Source organism: Branchiostoma floridae, chromosome 4 (genome assembly GCF_000003815.2).
Source record: "Branchiostoma floridae strain S238N-H82 chromosome 4, Bfl_VNyyK, whole genome shotgun sequence".
Lineage (NCBI taxonomy): Eukaryota > Metazoa > Chordata > Leptocardii > Amphioxiformes > Branchiostomatidae > Branchiostoma > Branchiostoma floridae.
In genome coordinates this window covers 17,778,118-17,791,615 of record NC_049982.1, presented here as the reverse complement: position 1 = coordinate 17,791,615, position 13,498 = coordinate 17,778,118, and the positions used below count along the sequence as shown (strand labels likewise).

The 13,498-nt window shown below is 38.3% G+C and overlaps 1 protein-coding gene across 3 annotated transcripts in view; it reads left to right on the top strand.

The window, feature by feature from the left end:
* Positions 1-1,193: 1,193 nt before the first annotated feature.
* Positions 1,194-13,498, top strand: part of LOC118414350 (MOB kinase activator 2-like) — a 32,678-nt gene continuing 20,373 nt past the window's right edge. Inside the window, exons 1-3 of one of the 3 annotated variants that reach the window (XM_035818355.1) lie at positions 1,194-1,379; positions 11,242-11,396; positions 12,907-13,003. In XM_035818355.1, the coding sequence (XP_035674248.1) occupies positions 1,363-1,379; positions 11,242-11,396; positions 12,907-13,003 (269 nt within the window). In that variant the 5' untranslated portion in view covers positions 1,194-1,362. Of the gene's footprint in view, positions 1,380-6,467; positions 6,669-9,739; positions 9,962-11,241; positions 11,397-12,906; positions 13,004-13,498 lie in introns of those variants that run through there. The other 2 variants (XM_035818354.1, XM_035818353.1) reach the window with 2 other exon arrangements.

Sequence of the window (13,498 nt, the reverse complement as noted above, 5' to 3'; positions counted from 1 at the left end):
GAGACATAATCCCTTTATTTACAAAGAACCTGGAGGCAAATCTCGATCTTCATGTCTACCTTGTCCCCCCAACGACCTGGAGGTCAAGGGACTAGGTAGGTAGGTAGGTAGGTATCCAAAGCATCATAGCGTATTTCCAGCTTCATTTGCTCACAATACAATAGAATAAAGATATCCACCTTTGAGACATCGCAAATATGGAAACCATTCGCATATTTTCGTTAAGTTTCGATTATATATATAACAATGACGTGTCACAATCATGAATTACTGATTCCCGACAGAAATGACAGATGTTTGGGCAATACAGTCCTGAGACCTTTAGCCTGGACGGAGAGCCGCCGTGACACCGACAGGCATCGGAAATTACATGGTTAGATTTGGAGGTTTTGAGATGCGCCCAAATTTCAACTAGTCATGTCCGGTAGATGAATCTGAATTTCATTCATGTTTATCTCACCGATATATAGGATGGTTGTTTTTGCATATGTCGATGTTGATGACCTCTAGGGATGCTCAAAGCTCATTTTAATGGTCTTCCTCACTTGACATTCCTACATGTAACGTTACTTTATAGGCCATGTTGATTTGATTATATAGATGACAACATCAAGAAACCCCCAAACTGATGCGAGCGTGCGAAAAAAAAGTTTGGCAAAAAAAAGTTGCCTTCAGTATGAAATCTAAGTAGTCAGAAAGATTGGACAAATGACTAAACTAACTGAGTTAGTTTCATTTTTGTTCTTTCACATCTTCTTTGACGTTGCCAATTTACTCAAGTTGATGTTCTATGGCAATATCCATTTCGCAAATAGAACTTACGGCAGACAAATGCTCATTTTACAGCTGTCCCATTTTACAGCTGTCCCATTACTTCTCACCTGTCAATGAAATCATCCATCGAACGTAAAGTCGCTATCATTGTGTCCATTTAGTTACTTTGTTTCCGTTTTTTTTTCTTTACCACGGCATATTATGGCCTATCAGTATGATTAGCATCCTCCTCCTCCCTGCCTGACATCATCAACGGCACTCCAGTCAGGCAGGATGAAAACAGACAAGTTATTACATAAACCTCCCAATACGAATAGACAGAGCGGCGCACGTAACGTTACGTAGTTCTCACCTGTCTGTATAGTGCAATTCTCACCTGAGTGAAAGTGCCATTTCATTCGGTCACGCCCCTTTAAATCACAGTTTAGAGGTCAGCGCACATGCGCTGTAGCGAGATGTCCGCCATGTTGGATAGGTTCAGTGTTGATCACTAAGTATTTCACTTTCTCTGCTCCTGTATTTTGGTCCCGTCAAGTCGTCAAGGTTTCCACAAGGTCTAGGCTTTCCGGCGCTCAACAAACATTCAGGATGGATTGGTTGATGGGGTATGTACTTCATGATTTATTTATTTTTCTTCTCAATGGACGCGATCGCTTTCAGGACATCCACTGAGCGCAGCGAGTTTGAAATCGTTCAACAAATTTTCTCCAATCTCTTTTAGTTCTCGCTAAAACCAGGAAAAAGCCTAAATGTCAGAAATTTTCTGGAACAGCTGCGCAGTTAGGTAGATACGTCAAAGGTCAATGTCTAGGACGTTCTCCTGCGCAATGTCGTCGGTATTTCAGCGATGTTGGTGCTGGAGTGATGATGTAGTACTGGTAGAAGGGGAGGGCAGGAAACCAATTATATTGTCTCAACTAAAACCCAGACAAGCAAGGTGTAATTATGCCCGACCTACCGGTCACGATTCTTAAATCATCATTCATCACATCATTCATGGAGATTTTGTTGCATTATCTTGAAACTGTCAAAACAAACGAATTCATGCCATTGTGACTGTAAATTAAAGGAGGAGGCAGTGTATAGATTGCTAATTACTCTAATCGACGTTCTTTCCGTGATCTATTTTCTGTTCGTATCATTCTAAGGCTTTTACAAAAGGTATATCTATGACGACATGTTTTTAAGCTTTAAAATTATACAATATTCTGACCCATTTAATTAGATGTTAAATTTAGCACTGTAAACACTTTTGGCAGGTCATGCAAAGTCAAACTGCCCAAGAAGAAACCCATCAAGGTACAGATAAATGGTATATGGACAGGTGGTCATGAAATAGCTATGTATAGACACCATCAAAAGGCGGTCACATTGCCCAGGTGGTCATCATGTCGAGTTGGTCACTTATAAGGGTTTCAGGTTCAAGTTCAGATGCCACTCAAATTCAAAAACATTTGTGGACCTGGTGTTAGAGAGTTTGAATGTTTACCATTGTCTCTTTCCTGGCTGGCATACTACTGGAAAGGGTTACAATCCCCCAGCTAGGTCATAAAGCCTGAGAACCTGTTTGAGAACAGCCACATCTTGTGCACGTAAACATCCTATCATATTTTGATACTGTACAAAAATGTACTTTGCTCCAGGTCCAAAATACAGTCTACAGTTCAACTTTCGTTTTCTTCTACCCAGTTCTTTCATTCAGTCTAAGTAAATCGGTCCCCACCCCTATCATGTGAGACTGTGTATTTCTAATGCAGTGTGTAACTTAACCATGCCCGGATTTTGAAAGAATTATCAAAAGAACTGTTAAAAAAAAAGTATGACAAAAAATTAAGCATACTAGTACAGGTCTGTTTGTTCAGGAGATCAGACTAGAGATATGCCCAAGAATTAAGTGGATCAGTCTGGTATTATGCAGTTTGTCTTTATAGTTATACCAAGGATGTTATATATAACGTCCTTGGTTATACTACATACAAAACCGGTGTGACATACATTCAGTCGGTTTACTGGTCAGCTAATGCAAACAAGCAAATTGTTGGCAAAAGATTTAACCTAGATATTGTCAATGATATCTAAGTTAAATTTTTAATTTCATTCTTCATATTCTCATTTCTTTATAGATCTTTTCCATAACATTTTTTATGCTGGCAAATCCATACATTTTTCTTAATGTTTCAAGGATATTCAGAATGAATAAAATTAATGGATAGCTACGTTGATACACCCAATCCGGTGATATGGGAAGTTAAGCATCCACGTGCAGTCGGATCTGTTCTTGGATGGGAGAACACCAAGGAAGACTGGATGCAGTGGGTCACACCAAAGACAAATGGTACAATACATGCATCTTTCTCTGCTAAGAGGAAGAGTATGGAAAATAAACACACTACACTACCAGTGGACTAGTACCCTGCTGTAGTGCTTGCACCAATATGTGGGCCAGGGCTTTATGAAGTGAAGATGGGTGCTGGGCCCAATTCATCTTTTGATCAGGGAGGTTGACCCCCTTGTTCTGATGTATGGGCAACTTCAGCTTAGCTTAGATTAATGGATGGCTTATTCTCATATTTACATGTAGGTCACCATCATCATTAGAATAAGACACATGCACAGAAAGGTGTTTATGTATGCTGTGACTGTTATATCATAAGTAAGTAGTAGCATATTCTGACCACCTTACATGTTCAACAGACCCATATTTAATTTGTTTTTCTACAGTTAAAAGTGGCCAAGCAGTGCTACCACCCCTCACTGTGTCTGCCTATTGACTTGTGTTTCTGCCTTTCCCCTTTCAATACTGTTGGCATGGTTCCAGGTGCCATATACAGTTGGAACTGGTACTGCCCAATGTTGTGGGTAGAATATGCACTGAATTAATGTGACACTGTATCTAAAACTTTATGATTATGAAGGTTTTCAGCATTGAATACAAGATTGTGAAAGAGGAGGCATTGTTTTCTGATATTAACCTCAACAAAGTGCTTTTTTTGTACAAAAAAGGGTGTGTGCCTGCAACTCCCCAAACCCCCTGTGGCTCCACCCATGCTAACCAAGAGAAGAAAGACCTTTACCATGACACAATGTCAGGCTTGCTAGTAGATACTGTAATTGACATAGTACATTACACAGACAGTGGTTGGGTGGGATGGCCTTTCAGCTGACGATATCTCTCTGACGCTTTACAGGAGCTGGTATAAAAGACGTTGGCAATACTATAAATGTAAGAGTTACTGAAAAATGTGTTTTCATTAATTGAAGCAAAATAGTTTTTAAAAAAAGACTACTCCCTGCAAATTACATTCACAAGTCTGTTAAAATCTGTGTTAGTGAGAATTTGACCTTGACTGAAATAACCTTTCCACCTGACAGACCTAGCTTATCAAGCTCCTGATTCAGCAACCTGATTATTGCACATGTGTGTTCCAGGGTGGTCACATGACTCTAAAGGGGCTGTTTTATCACGCATCATCACAATGTATCAATTAATGCCACAGGTGTTGCATGATAGGGGTGCACACGTGCCTTGTCCTGTTCAACCCTACAGTCAATGGACGGTTGTTTAACTTTGAAAGAAAGTTTATATTACATGTTTAATCCCATGCATACAGTGCACGAGCAATGAAGGACATCAGAAAGTCATTACATTTTTAATGATCAAACGGACATGTTAGAAATATTGTTAGTATATACTATTGAACAAATCTGTTTGCCCTGTATAGGATGCAACAAAGAAAGGTCTCCAAGTTACATGTATATGTAACTGGCATAATTCTGACATTTTCTAAAATAGGGTATAACTAACTTTGGTACAAATAATTTTTTGTGTCTCTCTCTAATTCGTTGGGAAATTGTAATAAGTACAGAGAATGTGCGTGTCATATACATTGTACTGTGAACTTCAACTCTATTATTAGTACTAGTTTATGTACCATGATATCACCTTGAGTTATTGGAAAATCAAAACTCCTTGTTGTGGTATTGAAATATAGAACTTGGCATACATATACACTACATGTACGTGCATGACCTTTTTGATCAGCAGAATAAGTACTGAGTGACAATAGACAGTAGATGGCTTACTTCTGTAATCTGTACTATGTTGCTAGTAAATACTTGAAAGCACATTGTTATAAGTTTGGGTGAACTTATGATATTCGATTCTTGATTGGACAAATTTTGTACAGTAAACCTGTCTGTACACAAGCATCTGTCTTCTGTGTCAACCAGTGGAAGGTAAGTTCCTGAAGATAAGGTCTTAAGACAGCTTAAGTGGTTCAAGATCACTTTAACATTTGTTCAAGAGCAAAATCTGACCACTACAAATCACACATTGCATGGAACTGTAAACATGCAGGAAGATACACATGTATGCATCTATATCTACCCTCTGTCAGCTTGAAGGTTGTGGTTCATCATGGTGATTGAGTAACATGTTATTGTTGGATGGATGTAATTGGCTTGCTTGCAATTGAAGGCCACTCCAAACTTCAAAGAAAGACATTTATTGAATAATCCAATAACAATCTCACATGACTATTGCAGATACAGTTACAGCATTGAATATTTCATACTCTGACTTGCATACAATAACATATCTTGAGTGACAGCAAACCTACAGTTAACAGTTAAAACTTGTTGGTAACATGTCTGTTTTTGATGATCACTGCCTAGCAATCCAGTCAAATGCGTTAGTAATGTAAACGCATTCAAAATAAAATTTATAGGACGATTTTTTTTTTCTTTTTGTGGACAGAAAGTGATAAGAAATCAGGTATATTTTGAAAAAAGGTAATATGTCTGGTGGAATGCCATCATGCCTGAATTTGTTGAAACAAGGTCTGTTGACTCACATGGAAGAAGAAGAGGCAATGGAATACTGCTTCAGCTAATTGAGGCATCTTGTTTCAGGCTTGAATTCCTTCTCAGGTCCTTTGGCAGAGGTTCCTGCTTGCTTGTTTGTCTTTCCTGGACAAATGTGTAGAATGGCATTCTTGTTTATCAGAGTGGGTCTGCCTGGCTCACAACTGGCACGGACTATGATGCTAGTGGGCCAACCACTTGATAAAAGTGTTTAAAGTACAAGACTACAGATATGTTCTTGCATCTGGCAAGTATGTGGCTGAAGGCAGACAAGTTCATTTGGTTAAGCTAACAATATTACATCCTCTCCTTGTCCTAGTAAAACCATTCATTCAACGACATATACTTGTTATAGGGAACATAAATCAGGTTGCTTTGACTTGAGGTTTGGCTAATCACTGAATTCGTGTGATTCAAAGGATGAATCAGAGGCATAAGTGTTATTATTGAGTAAGACATACAGATGTCGGGTATTTTCTATCATGGCAGCATGGTTAAATTAAATCTGTAAATTGTAAGTTAGTTTCTTGACTGCAAGTCTTGCCACAGTGTATTTCTACATTTGTGTGTATGATAGAGAGAATTGATGGTACTAGCACAGGTGAAAGAGGGATATTTAGTTCACCTTTGAGGTAAAATGGACCAAGCCAATTTTTGTCAGATGCTATGTAGTTCTAGGCAAGTCCACTTTGCCTATAGGGGCCCTTAGAACATGTGTGGATCTAATGGCTGGCTGGCTGCCAGAGCTTGGAGGCAGTGAGTTTGCCAGGACAAATCAGGACAGGGCAGGACCAAGTCATGTTTGCATGTGAAGTGATTCTGGTGAATCGGGCGATTGATCCCGTAGCCCTGCACAATTTGTGCAGGCAGGAATAGCTCCAGTATTGAAAGAAGGATTGGGGAAGAATCAGCACATCCTTTGTGCTTCACTCTAGAAGTTCTCCAGAACACAGCTACGACCGAGGAACACCTTCATCCGGCTCCAAGATGATGTCCCTGTTGTTCCGCTGCAGCCCAGAGAGCATTTTCAAGTTGGTTTGACATTTTTGCTGACTTCTATTGTGGATTTTAATCCTGTGTTTATAGACATGCTGTTAGGTTGAGCAGTACTAGTGTGGTAGAGTGTGATGAGTCATCTGCGTTTAAATCAGGATCGATACTGACGGAAGAACGTTATCATGATGCACAAACCACCAAGTCTGTTAACAAAAGTAATACGACCAATATAGCAATACAGCCATGATTGATCAGTCTAGCATACTTCATAACTAAACATGACTTGTTTTCTTCATCAACACATCTGAGAATTCAAAGTTTCTCTGCGTCCATTTCAGAAGAGAAAATGGACAATTTGGGCAAATTGTGCCAAATAGTATTATTCTATTTGATATCAGGTTAGCTGTTTACTATTACTACTAGTAAGTAACATATGACATAGATCAGTGGCTGGCTTATTGCCATTGAAATATTTACCAAAGTAAACAGACATAATGAAGGAGAATGGTTGTTCTGTCTTTTTGGTGAAATTTCTGAAATGTAAAAGTGTCAATCTAATTGTTTCATTTTTTTCTAGAATGGATGGTTGGATGATTCCAATTTATCTATTATCAATTTGTTTCTAAGAGACACTTCTTATGTTTGATTTAGATTACAGCTGTAGATCAGTCATGAGTGGCTATACACAGTATTACCAACTATGAAGTCAAGTACATTGCAAACTTAAGCCGCACTTCTGTACAAGTCTAAGTAAGATATGTGCATACGTAACCATTGACTGTTACATGTGTCAAAAGCCGGTTTTACAGAAAACCCTGAAAAGCCAGCCCATAGAAATTGTCTGCTCGTTAAAAATTGTTAACGTTGTCCATGCTTTGTGAGTTGTTGTAGCCATAGCCATAGCTGAATCTGTGACAACAGTTTGAAACCAAGGGATTTTAAGTTATGCTACATGTATGATCACATCTCAAATGACATGCAAATAATTCCTGCATCACATTTCGATGTTGATAAATTGCTTATACTTTTTTATAATAACCTTGAATTTACTTTTGGCCACTTCTTACATTTTTATCATCCAGAGGCAGGTTTCTTCTTTGTTATATCAAGAGATATATATAATTAAGACACTTGATAATCCACCAATAGCTGCATGCAGAACAATATTGTACAATATTGGAGTTGATATCACTTCAGTCTGCTGCTACACAAGGTTTATTGCATGCATCATTGTTTTATGTTCAGTGTTCTCTGCAGTCAAACTCTCAGGAGAATCATGTCCTCAGGAAAGTGGTAGTAGTAATAATTGGTTTATTGACAAAAACATGTATAAAATTGGCATTGCAGTAAACATTGAATTGTGCCGAGATTTACAAACTATGCAGAAAAATAAACGTGATAAATTCAATATTTACAAATAACGTTCTATCATGACTAAGTACTAAATCATTAGAGTTGCGGACTAATACAATTAAAAGCGGGTCTCTGTTTGAATTTATCAGAAACAAGTGAAAGTTGGAATATACATTTTCTTCAGTGAAGCTCAGAAACTGGGGAGCCCAACTTGTCATGTAACTATTCTTATACAACTAAGGTCTAACATTAATGGATGAAAAAAAAAGCAAAACAGTATCCTATTTATGGAGAAAAAACACCTTTGAGTTTCAGAAGAAAATATGCTTTTTTTTCTACTTGCTCTCTAACAAAAAGTTTAAGGTCCATTCATAACTTATGATGCCAAAGGATAAACCAATGGACAGCAGTTGTCAGTGAAAATATGATCACAGGCCAGTGTGTAAGTATGTACATTGATCCAGTATTTCTCATACTCATGATCATTGTAGTATCATCTGAAGTTCAATGTGAGCACATGTTAGTGTACAAAGAGGTCATTTCTTTGTCTTGAAGATTATGCCATTCTTGAGGGCAAAAGTTGTTTCCTTCAAAGTATTCAAATTGATATTGTTTAGGCTGAACAGGTATGAGTTTTCTTTTTCCTTAGGACATGATTCTAAGACAGGAAACATTTAAAGTCTAAATGGGGAAAGGCAGGCAGCTATAACTTGAAATACAAGGAAATTAATAAGAGTTTGCCTTATTTTGAAACCGTGACATCTGGCAAAGTATGATGTTTTCAATGTTAACATCATGATTTTCCTGACAGTACTATATGCATGTAGTGTTTAAATTACATATTTTGATGCCAGAAATTTTGTTGCGACTCTTGTACTTTTCAGCTGATTAGTACTCAATTAGGTATTTCGGTCTTGAATGTTTGCAACTTGTAAATTATGTCATAGTCGTATCTGCTTAAAGTGATGTTAAGTAGTGAGATCCAGTGGCACAATCGGCAATGCGTTAGGCTCCGGCCCTAAAGGTCCTGAGTTCGAATCCTGCCATGTCACGGCTCCTGTGCCCTTGGGAAAGGCACTTTACACGACTTTCCTCACTTCGCTCAAGTGAAAAAGAGAACCATTTATCTGGACTCCTGTCCATGAAGAATAGTGAGGTATCAGTCGCTAATGGAGATCCTAATCAAAACCAAACCAAACCAAGAGCATACTTTAGAAGGGTTTTCCCATATAATCTCTTTCATAAGATTTTATGTGATTGCATATTACAAGAATATTTGAGGAGATTGCAGGAAATCTTAGGTGATGATTTAAGATTCTGGTACATCATTTAATATTTCACACAACAACTTAAATTGAATTAAATATTTGTGCTATCTCATAGCAGCCTCAGTGATAAATCTATTACAGAAAAGAATTCCTTTCCATATCTATCAATCTTTCATGTCCTCCCTGGCCTCTTGTGCAACATGGACATGAATTAAACATCATGCTGCTTAATATTGCCCTTGGATACCAAGAACATTTTTTTCTAGACTTAAATATAGTGTCCCAATATTTCTATCTCAGCATTTAGTGACAGCATGTTGTTCTGTCACCAACAGTAAGAGCCTTCCACACTTTGAATAAATAAGTAAAATTCCCATGTTAAGAGATGCCATGTTGACATGCAAATTTGTGCTTGGTGACAGATGTCCAGTAAACACCCCTAAATGATAATGTACTGAACCAGGTCTCTCAGTATTTCTAACCAGGACTAGTCCATCAGGATCAGAGTACAGGGGTTAGCAGGATGCATTCTCATAGGGGTATCCAGTTCCAAGTGGTTGAATCAGATGACACAAACACAAACAGTAGATAATTTTAACCCTGCAGACCTGGCTCAGAGAAGGACAGAAATAATTCCTCATTACATTTGTAGCTATGGATGTCCTCTTTGGATGGAGGTACACTTGGGAACCTAGCAAGAATGAAAGGTATGTTCCTGTATGGTACTGGTATGTTACAAGGTTATCAAGATTGTGCACAAGTCAGGGAGGAAATGTTGAACTGCACAGATGGTTTTGTGAGCATCAGTTGTTTTGAACACTGTTCCATCGTGATCTTAGATTGAAACTCACCCATGTATTCCACCAATCCTTGTATATTCCCCAGCTAAATCATTTAGAGCCTCTTGTCTTGCAGGGTTATGAATACAGCTGACTTCAGAGGAGAGAAACAGCCTTAGAAGAATTTCAATTAAAGGAATAATTTGATTACTGTGCATGTGTCTGTGTGGTACAGCTGGTTTATTTAGATATCCATCATATGGCATGTTCAACATGGTTTATATAAGTGTGGGGCTGGGGAGGGGGGCAGTCTACAGACCATTAGAGAATGTGGCAGACGATAGATAAGGCTGGAAGGAGGACCTGGTTATTGACCTCTGATAGGGAAACCAAATTTAGTGACCTCAGAATTCCTGTCAGACAGAAATCCATTGCAATGTCTGATACAAGAGCTGTCTGTCATGGCCAGGGTTTGATGTAGCAAAATAAAGACTTTAGTCTAGAAGTCTGGTCTTAAAATAATTATAAATTTGTAGCCTAGGTTGTGCTTGTGAATTATGCAAACCAGATGCCCAGTGCCATGCAGACAAATAATGGGGGATCTAATCTGCATATACAAAATCACAAGGGAGGGAGGGTGTTGTACTAACTTGTAGTTTAACCTAGCAGTGTCTTTCATAGAATGAAAGCTGTAAACCAGAATCAGTCGTATAACAACTTAAATGGTTAACAAGACAGTCTTGCAAATTCACCAGACGTGCAAATCTCGAGGAGCTTGGAATTAAGACATCTAGACTTTTTTTAGGAATTATGGAGTACATTTGATTCAAAATATCTTCACAAAATTTTAGTGATGTCCACATACAAGGATGTATGTGCACATAACTACTTATAACTACTGTAATATTTATTGTATTGTTGGTTATTTCCATCTGCAACATGAGTAATTAGTTAAATGTCAAAGTGTTGTAATATAAACTACATACCAAGGTTATAATATTGCCTTTTTATTATAATCGTTGTGTTGTGCAGTGCCACATGTGTTTGCTGCTATGTCTTCAGGGTCACTAGACAAACAGGACAGGCATGTTAACATGCTGTAATTTAGTGTAAACTGTGGTCCAAGTTGGTACATTGTGGTGCAACAAAACTTGTCTTCCATTTGTGTAATTTTTTTATGTTAAAATTCACCATTTTTGCCATTACAGGAAAGCCAGTAAAAAGGAGAAGAAACCTGTTATAGAAGAGAAAAAGGAGTATTTGGACCAGCAGTATGTACAGGCAGCAATCACAGACCAGGACTTGAGAATAATAGTCAGGTTACCAGAAGGAATCGACCAGGATGAGTGGTTAGCTACCAACAGTAAGTGAAACATCCTAACCTAAGATACTGTTGTGCACGTTTGCATCATGAACAAAATCACTTAGTTGAAAGTGAAAGTGGCCTGCCAGGGCTCCAAGTGTTTTTTTATATACCCTAGACAATATTAATATGTTGTCAAAGGCTTTTATCTGTAAAATTGGAGAAACTTTCTGGAAATACCCAAGACACTGTTCCTGCCCTGCTACATGCCTAATTCATCATACCAACTGTAGATTGTAACATGTAATTTGTAACTTGTTCATACATAGTCAGATGGTTAGGACCCTGCCTCAGAACCAAGAGGTTGGGAGTTTGAATCCTAGCTGTTGTAGCCCACCCAACATGCACACCACTGGAAAGGAGCACCGTCCAAAGGACAGGATGTCAAGCAATAGTCCACTGTACATTTTGCTTGTCAAAAAGCTAGCAAAACTTTTATGGTATATTCAACATATCTTCTTAGTTGTGACCAGTGAAAGATTTATGAAGCACTTCAGTGGTTCGAAATCATGTTCACTTTTTTTTCAGCAACTGTACTGTACATTACTCTTGAGGATGCAATGCGATTCAAATTTATGATTTGTCTGTGGTACATTTCATCTTGAGGCACCAGACACTGCTACATACAGTAAATTGCCATTCACGATATCCAGCGTCTAGTTTTTTTGTTTTATCCCCCCAAAAAATTTCAAAAAGTGTTTTTCTTTAGTCTTAAACTAAGATTTTCCTGCAAATGCGGATTGCACATGGGTATTTGGAGTCCTGACAGCATTTGTGAACACTGTGTACATTACATCTGATCTATAGTATAGGTGAAATGTGCGCATATGCAGTACTAGTAATGCTCACTAGGTGTGTGCTTGTGTTATGATGTATCTAAGCAAAGGTGTGTGTAATTGTGTAATGAATGTAAACTTGGTCACAGTTCCATCTGATCCGTGGATAATGAGTGTATGCTATGATATTGTTGGGCTACCAACTTGATGAGGTTGGTTTATCAAATTAATGGAGATCAAACTCTGTCTCTATATACATGTACAGTGGAAGCCAGTTAATTGCACGTCGGATAAACGCACACTTCGGTCAATTGCACGGAATCCCCAAATCCCGTGGCGGTCCGGTCCAACTGGGCAACTTCGCATTATCGCACAAATCGGATAATTGCACAGAATTCACTGGCAAATTGGGTGTGCAATTAAGCGGCTTCCACTGTACATGTAAGGTAGGTAAAGGGAAAGTGGCCAGCCCCAGACAAAGGCGGAAACATGGTTATTTTTAGATAGCTGATAGTATAATGCAGCCCTCCTATGGCTCATGTACATTGGGTCACCCTACTCTTCTGAATATGTGTGTTGGGTTCTTTTATTGTAGAGGTTTAGGCTAACACCTGGAGCTCCCCCTGTACCCGGGGCCGCTATATCACCATCCAGAATCACAAATTCCTCACAGCGTGACATGATAAAGGAAACAGCTTAATGCGAAACTCAAAACCAATTTTCCTGTTTTTCAGCAATATCATTTTTCCATAATATCAACCTGCTGTACAGCACAATATCAGAGTACTGCACCAGCTCCACATGTCCAAACATGTCAGGCCCAGGAAACACGTGAGTACACAAATATATCCAATTCTACACTGTACCAGTGTTAACGCTGGGTCACCTTTATCCGCCAGCAGCCTATATTTGGTTTGTTTAAAAGCAGGATATTTTGGGATATCAATTCAACGGATGGTAGTTTCAAACTGCAATATTTTGAAGATACTGCAACTTGAAACCACTGTCCGTCGACTTGATAAATTCCTAAATATCCTGCCTTTTTCAGACAACGGATATAGGTTACCTAGTGAATAAAGGTGAACTAGCGTAACAATTTTTTTGGATAAAGGAATAGTGAAAATGGCATAAACTGCTCTTTCAATAAATGGTCATCTTCCAAATTTTAATGGTTTTCTGCCATTTATCAGGTATATGCTTGAGTATGTATCTTACCATATTTCTTTCAATAAAGGAGGCACTTTTTGAGACCAAAAGTTTTAAGTAGAAACTTAATTTAGATTTTCTTTCATAAAAAATCACTACATAAGCCAGGTAGCCAGCGAT